General features: G+C 40.8%; 1 protein-coding gene and 1 non-coding gene across 2 annotated transcripts in view; both read left to right on the forward strand.

Moving 5' to 3' along the window:
- The window catches only part of CHP1 (calcineurin like EF-hand protein 1), a 50,434-nt gene that overhangs the window by 33,354 nt on the left and 2,083 nt on the right, over positions 1–14,997 (forward strand). The window contains exons 5-6 of the mRNA XM_039232865.1: positions 9,757–9,818; positions 14,830–14,952. Of these exons, the coding sequence (XP_039088796.1) occupies positions 9,757–9,818; positions 14,830–14,952 (185 nt within the window). The remainder of the gene's footprint in view (positions 1–9,756; positions 9,819–14,829; positions 14,953–14,997) is intronic.
- Positions 13,262–13,368, forward strand: LOC120232312. The gene has a single exon (XR_005528538.1). It is a non-coding gene; the product is annotated as a U6 spliceosomal RNA (small nuclear RNA).

Raw genomic sequence — 14,997 nt, forward strand, 5'->3', positions numbered from 1 at the left:
TAGGCCACCCTAGTAATAGTGGGACCTGTGGCTCTGACACCAGGAGAAACCCGACGTTTTTATTTCACATTATAGTTGTTGCAGCTACCCCAATTTGTCGTTTGTGCTCGCCACTGGTTCCAAGTTAGGATAGTTCTTTGACCTAATGTTATTTAATGTGTAATAGGAAAATTCACCTCTCTTTCTTTACGAAGCTGTTTTATTTCACTTTATTTTTTTTAAGTTTACTTCTTTTTGAGAAAGAGACAGTACAAATGGGGGAGGGGTAGAGAGAGAGGGAGAGAGGGAATCCTAAGCAGGCTCTGTGCTGCCAGCACAGAGCACGGTATGGGGCTCGAACCCATGAATCCATGAGATCATGACCTGAACCAAAACTAAGAGTCGGACACCTAACCAACCGAGCCACCCACGCTGCCCTACAAAGCTGTTTTAATATCTAATACTCAAAGCCATATACAGATAAAGTACAATCCCTATCAAAATCCCATTGACTTTTTTGCAAAAACAGAAAAACCTTTCCTAAAATTCATACAAAATCTCAAGAGATCCAGAATAGCCAAAACAGTCTTCAAAAAGAACAAAACTAGAGGTCATACTTCTTGATTTCAAAACTTACTACAAAGCTATAGTCATCAATACAGTGTGGTATTGGCATAAGTATAGACCTATAGATCAATGGGATAGAGTAGAGAGCCCAGAAATAAACACTTACACATGTGGTCAACTGATTTGTGACAGAAGTCCCAGGGCTATTCAACAAATGGTGCTGAGAAAACTGGATATCCACACGCAAAAGATTGAAGCTAGACTCTTACCTAATACCATATACAACAGTTAAATCACAGTGGGTCAAGGACCTAAAAGTAAGGCCTAAAACAATAAAACTCTTAAAGCATAGGACCAAATCTTCATGGCATTGCATTTGGCAATGATTTCTTAGCTATGGCATCAAAGGCACAAGTAACAGAATTAAAAATAGAGAAATGGCAGCGTCCCTGCATGGCTCAGTTAAGTGTCTGACTCTTGATTTCAGCTGAGGTCATGATCCCAGGGTTGTTGGATCAAGCTACACATCAGTGGAGTTTGCTTGGGATTCTCTCTCTCTCTCTCTCTCTCTCTCTCTCTCTCTCTGTCTCTCTGTGACTCTCTCTGTCTGTGACTCTCTCTCTCTGTGTCTTTATCTCTGCCCCTTCCCTGCTTGTGTTATCTCTCTGTCTCTCAAAACAAGTAAATATACACATTTTAAAAAAAATAGAGAAATTGGGGGCTGGCTCAGCTTAAGTGACTGACTTGGTTTTGGCTCAGGTCATGATCTCATGGTTCGTGAGTTCGAGCTTCACATCAGGCTTTATGGATGGCCCACAAACACATGAAAAGATGCTCAACATCACTATTATAAGAAAAGTTCAAACAAAAACTATTGAAATAATTATGTTATACCTGCTAGGATGGTTACTAACAAAAACAGAAAATAAAAATATTGGCAAGGATGCAGAGGAATTAGAACCTTTGTACACTGTTAGCAGGGATGTAAAATGGTATAGCCACTGTGGAAACAGTATGGTAGTTCCTCAAAAAAATAAAAATAGAACCAACATATGATTTAGCACTTCCACCCAGGTATATATCCAAAAGAATTGAAGGCAAGGTCATGGAGAGAGAGTTGTACTGGCAGTCATGTTCTTAGCAGCATTATTCACAAAAGCTAAAATGAGAAAACAACTCAAGTGTCCATCCAAGAATGAATGGATAAGCAAAAATGTGCTATATACATACAAGGGATTATTGTTCAGCCTGGAAAAGGAAGGAAATTGAAATATTCTACAACATTGCTGAACTTTGAGGACATTATGCCACTAACAAAAAGACAGATACTTATGATTCTACTTATATGAGTACTTAGAGGTAGTCAAAATCATAAAGACAGAAATATAGTGGTGGTTGCCAGGGATAGGGGGAGGGAAGAATAGGGAGTTAAAAGGTATAGAGGTACCTGGGTAGCTCAGTTGGTTAAGCGTCCGACTTCAGTTCAGGTTTGTGAGTTCGAGCCCTGTATCAGGCTCTCTGCTGTCAATGCAGGGCCCAGTTCGAATCCTCTGTCTCCCTCTCTCTGCCCCTCCCCTGCCCGCACGCTGTCTCTCTCTCTCTCTCTCTCTCTCTTTCTCAAAGTAAATAAACATTAATAAAATAATAAAGGTATAGGGTTTCAGTTTTACAAGATGAAGAGAGTTACAGGGATGAATGGCTGTGATGTATAATCACAACAGTGTGAATGTATGTAATGCCACTGAACTGTATACTTAAAAATGGTTAAGCAGGTAAATTCTATGTGTATTTTACCACAATAGAAAAAAGTAGATAAACTATAGGTAAAGCAAATTAAACTCCTTGTGTGTTTTTAAAATTTCTGCATTATAGACCTTTTAGTCAGCAAGCAGCTAATAGTAAGAAAAGAAAAAATTAAAGCTAAAAAATTACTTGTTTAGCTTTGGATTCCCATAGCTTGATCCAGATATTTTATGCAACACATCTATAGAGTCCTTTCTGTGTAGTTCATTTCCTTTATAAATTGCTATGGTCTAAGTACATTAGTTTACACTGACCCTGAAGAAAAACATTCCAAACATATTTGGAAGTTACTTGGTATATCAGGTAGGATACCTTTAGCTGACTCATCTGGATTCGACAGTAAGTTAAATGTATTACCTCACTTTACAAATCAGGAGAGGCAAGTGTCAGAGTAGATTATGTTTCTTCTATTGCTCTACTTTGCTATCCTTAAGATCGCCTTCATCCAAAGGCATGGATCCTCATGGTCACATGATGGCTTTTAAACAACTAGGCTTTGTGTTTTCCCTGTTCACATCTGATGGGATCGAGACAGACAACTGTGAATGAGAGTCCATTAGGAAAGAGGAGGGTCTGAATGCCACAGAAATGACAAACTTTAGGATGAGATAGAATAATAGCAATGTGCTGTGCAAGTTATCCATAGATTTTACCATTATTTTAATCTTGGCTTTCAGACCAACTTTTACAGGAAGCTGAAAACCAATTGAATTCATTTGTAACCTGAGGCACCTGGCTGGCTCAGTTAGTTAAGTGTCCGACTCTTGATTTCATTTCAGGTCTTGATCTCAGGGTCATGAGTTCAAGCCCTGTGCTGGGATACATACTGGGCATGGAGCCTACTTTAAAAAAAAAAAAAATTTGGTTGCAATCTATCTGTTGAGATCATATTTATGTAATTAGATTGATGAAACCAAAGCTACAGGAGAGTCCTGGATGTCTACTTATGTTTATATCTTGGTTTTCTCTTAATTTTCCACAAAGCTATGGAAGCAGCAAGATGGTGCTTCCTGGTATAGACTGAGCATTGTACATCTAGCGATATATTTGCCTCTATGACACATTTCCCTTCAATAGGGGGTGTATCACTTTAAAATATGAGTTTCTGGAATCATGTTTGATCATGATCCATCTTTTACACCAAATAGGAACTCTGAAAGCACGCTTTGTCTTACTTCTTTCTTATGCTGCAGTCAAAGAATGTCAGAGGCAACCCCCAAGGCTGAACTATAACTATGAAGGCACAGTCCCAAGCACACATAGTACTACTGGTCTGTTTGTCTCCCAGGAATGGTTCTTAGTTGCTCTATATGCTCTATATTCTTTTCAGATCAGTGAGGTTATAATGTCCTACATGAAACGTGCAACCCACCTTACGGTGGTCCAGGGTAGGATAGGTAGGGAAGAGGTCTATAAGCCTCCTTGTTGATCTTCAAATTGTCTTCTTAAAATTAGATTTCAGTTTTTAATTTCCATTATTTATATTTTTTAATGTTTTATTTATTTATTTTTGAGAGAGACAGTGTGAGTGGGGAAGGGGCACAAAGAGAGGGGAACAGAGGATATAAAGCAGGCTCTGCACTTATAGCAGGGAGGGCCATGCGGGGCTTGAACTCCTGAATTGTGAGATCATGACCTGAACCAAAATTGGACACTCAACCGACTGAGCCACTCGGCCCCCTAGTGATTTCATAATGAATGATGTGGAAAGTAAGTTGTCTACATGAAGCTATTTGGATGCTGAAGAGTATTAGTAAAGTGGATTAGGGAAAGTGGCCAAGAAGAAATAGTGAGCAGCATATTTGCAATAGCTAAAAGGTGGAGGCAACCAGATGTTCATCAGTAGATGAAAGGGTACACAAAATGCATCATATACATACAGTGAAACATTATTCAGCCTCAAAAAAAAAAAAAAGTCAGACAAAAGGATAAATATTGTTTCATTCTTCTTATGTGAGGTTCCTAGAGTAGACAAAGTCATAGAGAAAAAGTTGTCAGGCTAGGGAAAGGGGGAAATGGAAATGGGAAGTTAACTGTTTAATGAATCAGAGTTCCGTAAGGAAGATGAAAAATTCTGGAGTAGACAATGGTGATGATCATACAACAGTGTGAACGTACTTTAACTGTACATTGTAAAAGGGTCAAAATAGTAAATTTTATGTATATTTTACCAAAGTCTTTTTTTAAAAAAGAAGAAAGAGGCACCTGGGTGGCTCAGTCAGTTAAGTCAGATGACTTCAGCTCAGGTCATGATCTCATGGTTCTTAGGTTCAAGCCCTGCATTGGGCTCTGTGCTGACAGCTCAGAGCCTGGAACCTGCTTCAGATTCTGTGTGTCTCTCTCTGCCTGCCTGCTCATGCTGTGTCTCTCTCTCTCACACACAAAAATAAAACATTAAAATAAATAAAGAAGAATCCGTGATTAAGAAGTAAAGATTTGACTTAAGATTATTCATTTGATCTTTCTTTCTTTTTTCTTTTAATTTTTTTTTTTATTGTTTTTTATTTATTTCTAGGAGAGAGAGAGAGACAGCGTGAGCAGGGGAGGGTCAGAGAGAGAGGGAGTCACAGATTGAAACAGGCTCCAGGCTCTGAGCTGGCAGTCAGCACAGAGCCCGACGCGGGGCTCGAACCCACGAACCGCGAGGTCGTGACCCAAGCGAAAGCCGGATGCTTAACCGACTAAGCCACCCAGGCGCCCCATCATTTGATCTTTCATTAAGCAAGTGTTTGAGCAAGTGCTATATGCCAGGTACTAAGTTAGGTCCATGATACAATGATGTATAAATCAGATAAGATCTTTGCTTTCATAGAACTTATGGTCTCATAAGGGCATCAGACTGTATGGAAAATAAACTTTATGACTGTGGCAAGTTCTGTGAAGGAAATGAATAAGGTGAGATAAGAAAGTGATAGGGAATGTCACTGCCTATCAAGGAGTGGTGAGTGAAAGCCTCTCTGAGCCTAGAATGAGCCAACCATGGAAGGAACAGAAGACAGCTCTAGGCACAGGGAACTACTAGGGTACATGAGTACTTGATATGTTCAGAGAACAAAGCAGATGTACCAAGAAAGAAGTGGGTGGTGTGAAAGGAGGCCAGAAAGGTAGTAGTAGGGAGGTGACATTTATTGAGCTCCTACTGTGTGCCCAACACTGTTTAAAGTGTCTTTTTTTAAGTTTATTTATTTATTTTAAGAAGTGGGAAAGGGGCAGAGAGAGAGAGAGAGAGAGAGAGAGAGAGAATCCTAAGCAGGCTTTACGCTATCAGCAAAGAGGCTGACATGGGACTTGAACTCATGAACAGTGAGATCACGAGCTGAGCTAAAATTGAGTCTTGTGCTTAACTAACTGAGCCACCTAGGCACCCCACCATCTTGCTTTGACATCCATGTCAGGAGCTCAGAGGAAAGGTTGAAGCTGGAGTTGCACATTTGGGAATCATGAGCAACAGAAAGCATTTAAAGCTGTGGAACTGGATTAAAGCCATGGACAGCTCAGGATTAGGGGAATCCAAATCACAGGACCAAGAATAGGGAGATAAGAGAGATGAGAAGAGGAAGGGCACCTGGGTGGCTCAGTCAGTTAAATTAAGTCCTGAGTCTTGATCTCAGGGTCGCGAGTTCAGGCCGTGTTGGGCTCTGCGCTGGGTATGAAACCTACTTAATTAAAAGAGAGAGAGAGATGGATGAGAAGAGAAAATAGAGCAATATTAACAAAATGACTTGGTCATTTGCACATTTGACCATTTGTTATTCTGGGAAAAATGTGTTTGCTGGTTCAAGGCCAGAAGTGCCTTATCTGAATCTAAGTCAGTTAAGAAATAACTACTATTGCTGCATTTTTTTTTCTAAAAGGTCCCATCCGGTAATATCTGCATTTGCCTCTCTGCTGATGTCTTAGTCTGCTCAGACTACTGTAATAGAATACTATAGACCAGGTGGCTTAACCAGACATTTCTCAACATTTCTGGAGACAAGAAGTCTGAGAACAAGAGGTCAGCTTAGTCAGGTTCTTTGGCAAGTGTCCTGGTCACCCAGAAGAGCCCCCCTTTTTCTTGCCCTATCTTCACATGGGGAGGGAGGTGGAGGCTAAGAGGAGAAATTTCCTGTCTCCTCTTTTTATAAGGGCATTAATTCCATCACAAGGGCCTCAGCCTTGTGACCTATCTAACCCTAATTAGCTCCAAAAGGCCCCACCTCCTAATAGCATCACGTTGAGGATTGAGGGTTTCAGCATAGGAATTTTGGTGGGGACTGGGGAGATAGGAACATTCAGTCCTTGACAGCTAGGTTTTAAGGATTGACAGTTCAGGCTTCTGTAAATGCCTTGGTAGAAAGGGGTGGCTGGTGAGTTTTTTGGTTTGTTTTTTTTTAATGATTATTTATTTTTGAGAGAGGGAGGGAGGGCATAAGCAGGGAGGGGCAGAGAGAGAGAGCACTAGCAGGAGAAAGGTAGAGAGGGGGAGAGAGGATCTGAAACGGGTTTGTGCTGCTGTGGGTTTGCGCTGATAGCAGCGAGCCCAATGCCAGGCTTAAACTCAACAAACCATAAGATCATGACCTGAACCAAAGCTGGATGCTCAACTGGCTGAGCCACCCAGGCACCCCAAAAGGGATATGTTTATAACAAGTACTTGATTTAAAAATTCTGGCTGGCTCATTCAGTAGAACATGCAACTCTTGATCTCTGGGTCATCAGTTGGAACTCCACATTGGGCATAGAGATTACTTTTAAAAAAACAAAAATAAATGATTGTTTTAAAAAAGAAACAAAAAAATGTTTTACAAAATTCAAAAACGCTTATTTAAGTGTTAATAGCATAACTATGTATGGGTTATACATAGATTTCCATTCTGAAATCATCCTGAAGATTGCTTAGGAGATAACACATTCGATGTATTTTAAAAACTTGACAGTATGTAGAGGGGTGTGTGTGTGTTCACTTTGGGGTGAACTATATATATTATATAGATATTCCTTTAGGAATACTAATCATCTTTGTCTCCTTTCCTTTGGAATTGAAACCTCCATGAGGTGCCTGTGTGGCTCAGTTGGTTAGGTAGCCAACTTTGGCTCAGGTCATGATCTCATGGTTCACGAGTTCAAGCCCCATGTTGGGCTCTGTGCTCTGGATCCTGCTTCAGATTCTATGTCTCCTTGTCTCGCTCCCCTTCCCCTGCTTACACTCTGTCTCTCTCTCTCAAATAAATAAATAAACATTAAAAACAAATTTTTTAATTAAAAAAATAGAAACCTTCTCTAAACATATAAACTTTCAAATTTGGTAAAGATAGTTAATCAACTAACCAAATTAAAGAGAACACACATCAGAGAAAGTTTCTCCCAGTAGTTTCCCCCTCTAGAATTTATTTAAAGTTTATTTATTTCAGTTATGTCTACACCTAACCTAGGGCTTGAACTCACAATCCTGAGATCAACAGTCGCATGCTCTCTTGACTGAGCCAGCCAGGTGCCCCTCCCCCTCTAGAATTCTAATATGTACCTTACAACGAGTAAGTTCGATTTTTCTAAAATTTTTACTTTAACGTTTAGTGGACTCACCTCCCTTTTGGCAGCTGTAGGGGTTAGGGGGTGGAGGAGGGTTGATGTTTAAATTTGTAGATATTCATCCATGTTCTCATGCCTTTGTACCTAGTGTGAATTCTGCCTAGAGTGCCACCTATCATCAGATTTGTTTGTTTTTTAGGACTGTGTTTAAATGTTACTGAACCAGGGGCGCCTGGGTGGCTCAGTCGGTTAAGCGTCTGACTTCAGCTCAAGTCATGATCTCATGGTTCGTGGATTCGAGCCCCATGTTGGGCTCTGTGCTGACAGCTAGCTCAGAGCCTGGAGTCTGCTTCAGATTCTGTGTCTCCCTCTCTCTCTGACCCTCCCCTGCTCATGCTGTCTCTCTCTCTCAGGAATAAAAAAAAAAAAAAAAAAAAAAAAAATGTTACTGAACCAGAAAGGCATATGTACCATACTTTTTGTTCCCCGTCATTTCATATGTATGATAACACTACAAGTGTAGTGGAGTGAGTAGTGTGTGTTGCTCTCCTCTACTAGATCATGAGCTGCTGAAGACAAGGTAAAATCTGTATCTTAATAATTAGAGCAGTAGTTTGGCTTTTTAGTGTTCACAGCACCCTACCAAAAACAAAAAATTTCAGTGGTGTACTCTAAGTGAATCAAAGCCTCAAAACCACACTGCATTCAGCTATAATTACAAGGCAGTCAGTCACCTCCTCATTGTGATGAATTTTCATAGTGCCAGTAAAATCATCCAGCATGAATTCTCTCTTACATATCCTAGTTTCCAGAAAACGTATTTATTATTAATGGGAGAGAAACATGGTAAAGCCAGGAGATCATCAAATTCTTAACATTTTTATTTGAAACTGAAGTTCCTTATTTTCAGGGCTGCAACATGGAAAACACTTACTTGAAATTTGGCACAAATTTCCTTAAGTGGCCATTTTCCCAGAGCACTGCTTTGTGTAGTCAGCTCCTCTGCCTGCGTGGCACCTAAGTCTGGCTTGCTGTGAGCGGCGCACGGTAGACATGATGGGTTTTGTGAGATGGCCTCATGTATAGAACCACTTAGGGGCTTGTTTGGTTTTTTTTTTGTTATTCTTTTTAAAATATTTTTTTTTTAATGTTTTTTTTTTATTTATTTCTAGGAGAGAGAGAGAGAGACAGCGTGAGCAGGGGAGGGTCAGAGAGAGAGGGAGTCACAGACTGAAACAGGCTCCAGGCTCCGAGCTGGCAGTCAGCACAGAGCCCGACGCGGGGCTCGAACCCATGAACCGTGAGATCATGACCTAAGCGAAAGTCGGACGCTTAACCGACTAAGCCACCCAGGCGCCCCTCTTTTTAAAATATTTTTAATGTTTATTTTTGAGAGAGAGAGAGAGACGGACAGACAGAGCATGAGCAGGGGAGGGGCAGAGAGAGGGAGACACAGAATCGGAAGCAGGCTCCAGGCTCTGAGCTGTCTGCACAGAGCTCGACGAGGGGCTCAAACCCACAAACTGTGAGATCATGAGCTGAGCCGAAGTTGGATGCTCAAGTGACTGAGCCACCCAGGCGCCCCATGGGTTGTTTGTTTTTTAAACATTCTAAGGTAAGATAAAGGACACTCAATTGTTTCTTTTTATTATTAAGTTTTCTGATTTGCCTGAAGAAGGGGCATATTTTGTCAAGGCTAGGACGGCATCAGTTATGAGATGCATTTCAGTTTCTTAAATGTTACATTGTCTTTAAAAGCTCTAGAAGTAATGTCTGCTTCTCTTAAAAAACTATTAGTTTCCTGTCAGATTTCTGTCTAGTATCCTTGACATATTTACTTCCTTGAAAAGGGGCAAAACACTACTGAATTTCCAGTAACTTCTTGTTTTTCCCTACCAGTTGCTTTTCGACTATATGATTTGGATAAAGATGACAAGATTTCCCGTGATGAGCTATTACAGGTAGGTGGGAGAGCTGCCATGCATGCGGACAGCTGTTGGGGCTTCTGCCTGCCTATTCTTTTGGGCAGGAATTGTTCTTTCAGTAAGCATTTGTTTGTAACCTGCTGGTGCAGAACCCTGTCCTAAATATAAGACAGAGCCAGATGACATGGGGAAACTTGAAATGGCTCATTGAGTTCTCAAAGACAGATGTCTCTGCTATTTAAAAGCTAACTAAGTGTCTTTTAGGTGCTGACCGGCAGAGCTAAACTATGTGAGATGGTCTAAGTCAGATAGTTCAATTATTGTCACATCAGCTTATTGACATCCAGATAATTTTGATGACACTTAGGTAAATGCTGCTGTCTCGTCTCTCCTTGGCCTTGACATAAGAGTCAAAGAACTGTTGCTGGGCAGGTATATGTACACTGACCCACCTGCTCACTGTCCTTTGTTGCTCCTGAGGACAATTCCCTATCTTGGCACTAGCAGTGACTAGCATTTCATCCACTTAGCATTGCCCTCCTCTTCTTCTCCCTCCTTCCTTAAATACACATTTAGAGGGGAGAAAGGTCTTCTTTTTTTTTCTTCAATACTTAATGAGTCTGAAGAACGCTAGGAGGCTAACACATTTAGGAATTTCCATGAGGAGATTTCTCTATTTCTAGATCCACCTAAAAAGTAAAATGGTTTCCACTCACCCTGAAATAAATCTGAACTCATTCAGTGTCTTGAGAAGTCTTCTAATTTGAAGATTACTCAGGCCAGATTAAGGACCAACACAAGGTATTTCTATATTTCTATGTCAGAACACAAAATTCAAAACAATCTGCAGGTCAGTGTTAATGTTCTTTGATTTGAGATGGAGATATCTTTCTTCAATGAGAACACTTATTTAAAATTGCTAGTTATGGGCTTCTGAGTTCTGAGGAGAAAAGGCAGTCACTCTATAGTTGAATGTTTTCATCCTATGGCCCAGATCTAGCTGCCAGAAAGATTTTTTGGAGTGGTGGGTTGATGTTATGCTGAGCGAAATAAGTCAGGCAGAGAAGGACAAATATATGTTTGCATGTATAGGAGGATTAGGAGGAACTTGACGGAGGAACAAGGGGGAGAAGAAGGGCGGAAATGGTGGGGGAAAGGGAGAGAGGCAAACCATGAGAGACTCTTGAATGCTGACAAAAACTGAGGACTGATGGATGTGGGGGGGAAGGGGGGATGGGCATGGAGGAGGGCACTTTGGGGATGAGCACTGAGTGTTATGTGGAAACTAATTTGACAATAAACTATTTGTAAAAAAAAAAAAAAAAAAAAGCCAGAGGCAGGGAGTGGCACATGGCCAGAATGCTAGTCAGTGCCATCAGAGTGTTCCTCAGGCCCAAAGTGACTTGAAGACAAATGTGTTCATGAGCTATCAAGATGACAGAGAACTAGTTTTACCCTAGCAAGAAGCGGATATGAAGATGTTACCAAACTGAGAAAAAAACAAATTTCACCTTCCTAGACACTTCCATGTCTAAAATATCCGGTGACATGGAGCTCTTAACTATCTGGTGGATGTGTAAAAGTTTGTGGTGAGTTTATCCTAAGGAAGGCTGACTGTGACTTTTATAAAAAGTCCTGGTTGAACTTTTGGTGATGACGGATATGTTCATTATCTTGATTATGGTGGTGGTTTTATGTGTGTCTACATATGTCAGAACTTAACAGATTGCACGTTTTAAGTATGTATAGTTTATTGTATACCAATTATACTGAAATAAAGATGCTCTACTCATTTTATGAGGCAAGTGTAACTTTGATGTGAAAATCTAATAACGACTGCATAAAAAAGAAAATTACAGGGGCACCTGAGTGGCTCAGTCACTTAACCATACGACTTTTGATTTCAGCTCAGGTCATGGACTTGTGGTTCAGGAGTTTAAGCTACATGTCAGGCTCTATGCTGACAGGACGGAGCCTGTTTGGGATTCTCTTTCTCCCTGTCTGCCCTTCCCCCACTCATACACACTCTCTCTCTCAAAATAAATAAACTTTAAAGAAAAGAAAAGAAAATTACAGCAGTCTTTTTCATTCACATAGATGTAAAAATCCTAAACAAAATACTGACAGATTGAATCCAGCAGTGTATAAAAAGGATACTGGATTCTGTCCAAGGTGGGTTTATATCAGGAATTCAAAGTTAGCTTAAAATTAGGAAATTAAAAGCGGTGCCTGGTTGGCCCAGTTGGTTAAATATCTGACTTTGGCTCAGGTCATGATCTCTCAGTTTGTGAGTTCAGCCCCCGCATCAGGCTTTGTGCTGACCGCTCAGAGCCAGGAGCCTGCTTCAGATTCTGTGTGTGTCTCTCTCTCTGCACCTTCCCCTGCTTGCACTCTATCTTTGTCTCTGTCTCTCTCAAAAGTAAATAAACATTAAAAAAAATTTTTAATTAGTAAATTAATCAGTATACTTTACAAGATTAACAGATTAAAGAAGAAAATCTGGTGTTTTCCACAGAATAAAAGCATTTCATAAAATTCATCATCCATTCATGATTTTTTTTAACCTTTTTTTTTTAATTTTTTTTTTTTAATGTTTTATTTATTTCTAGGAGAGAGAGAGACAGCGTGAGTTGGGGAGGGTCAGAGAGAGAGGGAGTCACAGACTGAAACAGGCTCCAGGCTCTGAGCTGGCAGTCAGCACAGAGCCCGACACGGGGCTCGAACCCACAAACCGCGAGATCATGACCTAAGCGAAAGTCGGACGCTTAACCGACTAAGCCACCCAGGCGCCCCTCCTTTTTTTTTTTTTTTTTTTTTTGAAGTTTATTTTTGAGAGAGAGGGAGAGAGCGCCATCCAGGGAGGGGCAAAGAGAGGGGGAGACACAGAATCCAAAGCAGGCTCCAGCCTCAAGTCGTTAGCAAAGAGCCCAACGTGGGTCTCAAACTCACGAACTGTGAGATCATGACCCGAGCTGAAGTTGGACTCTTAACCATCTGAGCCACCCAGGCACCCTAAAGCCTTTCTTTTTTTATTTTAAAGTTTATTTATTTATTTTGAAAGAGAGAGGGCACACATGCATGGGAGGGGGAGAGAGAGAATTCTAAGCAGGCTCTATGCTGTCAGCACAGAGCCCAGTGCAGTACTCAGTCTCAAAAACTATGAGATCATGACCTGAGCTGAAATTAGGAGTCGGACACTTAACTGACTTGAGATACCCAGGCACCCTCTTTTTTTTTTTTTTTTTTTTAAATTTTGGAGAGAGACGGTGCAAGCAGGGGAGAGGGACAGAGGGAGAGACAAGAGAATCCCAAGCAGGCTTCACACTCCGTGTGGAGTCCAATGCAAGACTCTATCTCAGGACTCTGGGATCATGACCTGAGCCTAAATCAAGAGTTGAAACTGAGAGTCAGACACTCAACTGACTAAGCCAGTCAGGCACCCCATTCCTGTTTTGTTTTGTTTTTTTAAATCTTAAGACGTTCTCCCATCGGCAGCACATATAATAAAATTGAAACAAGACAGAGAAGATTAGCATGGCCCCTGTGCAAGGATGACACGCACATTTGTGAAGCTTTCCATCTTAATAAAAAAACTTATAAAAACAAATAGAAGGGAGCTTTCTTACACTGATAAAAGAGATCTACAACAAACCTTAGCAGATATTAACAAGTAGCAATAATGAAAGTTCTGTTTGCTAATCAACTTCCGACTAGAACCCTCACTGGTACTGTGGAGAGCTGACTGGGCACAGAGGCCTGGACGACTGCATGGGCCACTGCACCACTTCTAGACCCTCTTGTCCTCATGAACAGATTGGATGAGTGATTCCTCAGATGACACCGCTCCTATCCCCGCAGAGCACACATGCTCAATGCAGTTCTCTAATTCTAAAAATAAAACACTTCAGAGAATAATTGGACCAAGATCTGAAGAAGGTGCTATTTGAGGATGAATTTGTCTAGTCAGCCACAGACAATCAGGGAAGATGGCAAATGACTTGGCCATTTATTATTTTTGCCAGAATTGCCTCTTTTTATTAATCCTTCAATATGTATATATTTGTACCCCAAATGTACACCTTCTGATTTTCAAGAATCAATTTATGGAAAGAAATAACCGGTGTTGCTGCAAATCAATATTTCAGCTCTTTTTTTTCCTTTCAGAAAATCCTGTAATTTATTATTTTTTTTAATCTATATCATGAGATTGGAGAAGGATGTAAAGGGATGGGGGAAAGGAAGGCCTGTGAATAGTTGGGTTGGAAAGCCTTTCTTTCCTGTGGAAAAGCTCAGCTCTTCTCTCTGAAGACAGAGGTGGCTGACTACAGTAATGTGAGGCATCACAAAAGCACCCTGTCCCTCATGTCATATCACTACAGTTGCTTATTTTGCTTAAAGTAGCAATTTTCAGAGTATATTTGTGCCATAAAGATTTTAGCAGAATTGAGGGGAGGGGAGTTCTTGGTTATGTGTGAAACAAATTTGGTGAAACAGTGTTAAATTCTCTTTACTCCAGCCCTTTAAATATGCTTGTTACTTTCTGAGAAGGGTTTAGTATTTAACCCTTCAAGGGTCTTTATGTTTCTTGGTTATACTTGAGAAATAGCTGGGTTAATATTACAGTAAAAAATCTGGGGATAGATTATTTGGGTTGGTACCGTACCTAAGTGATGTCCAGGAACCAGGCTTCTACATTCTTGCTCTGGCATACAGAGCACGTAGGACTTTTACCTGTAGTCCCAAGATGGCTGCTGTGCCACCAAAGCATATTTATATTCCAGACAGGAAGAATGGGAAGAGCAAAATGCAAAGGACTCTCCCCCAGTGAAACTCTGCCTTCCTATCCAGGACCTTGCAAGGGAGTTCTGCTCACATCTTTATCTAGAATGACCTAGATGAGAAGACAAGGGTCTCCGCTTTCTGGCTGTTAAATTTAAGGACATCAAAGGAAAAGAGGTTGGGGGGTAGATTTTTCTTTAATTTTCATAAAAAAGTGCCCCTGACCCCCAAATCATTTATCTGTAATTCCTGGCTTTTGGTCCTGCAGGTGCTACGTATGATGGTCGGAGTAAATATCTCGGATGAGCAGCTGGGCAGCATTGCAGACAGGACCATCCAGGAGGCTGATCAGGATGGGGACAGCGCCATCTCTTTCACAGAATTTGTTAAGGTCAGTCACCCCTCAGTTTGAAAATGTTGAAAAGCTTGACAATTC

Source organism: Hyaena hyaena, unplaced genomic scaffold (assembly GCF_003009895.1).
Source record: "Hyaena hyaena isolate Hyena2069 unplaced genomic scaffold, ASM300989v1 scaffold_70, whole genome shotgun sequence".
Taxonomy (NCBI): Eukaryota; Metazoa; Chordata; class Mammalia; order Carnivora; family Hyaenidae; genus Hyaena; species Hyaena hyaena.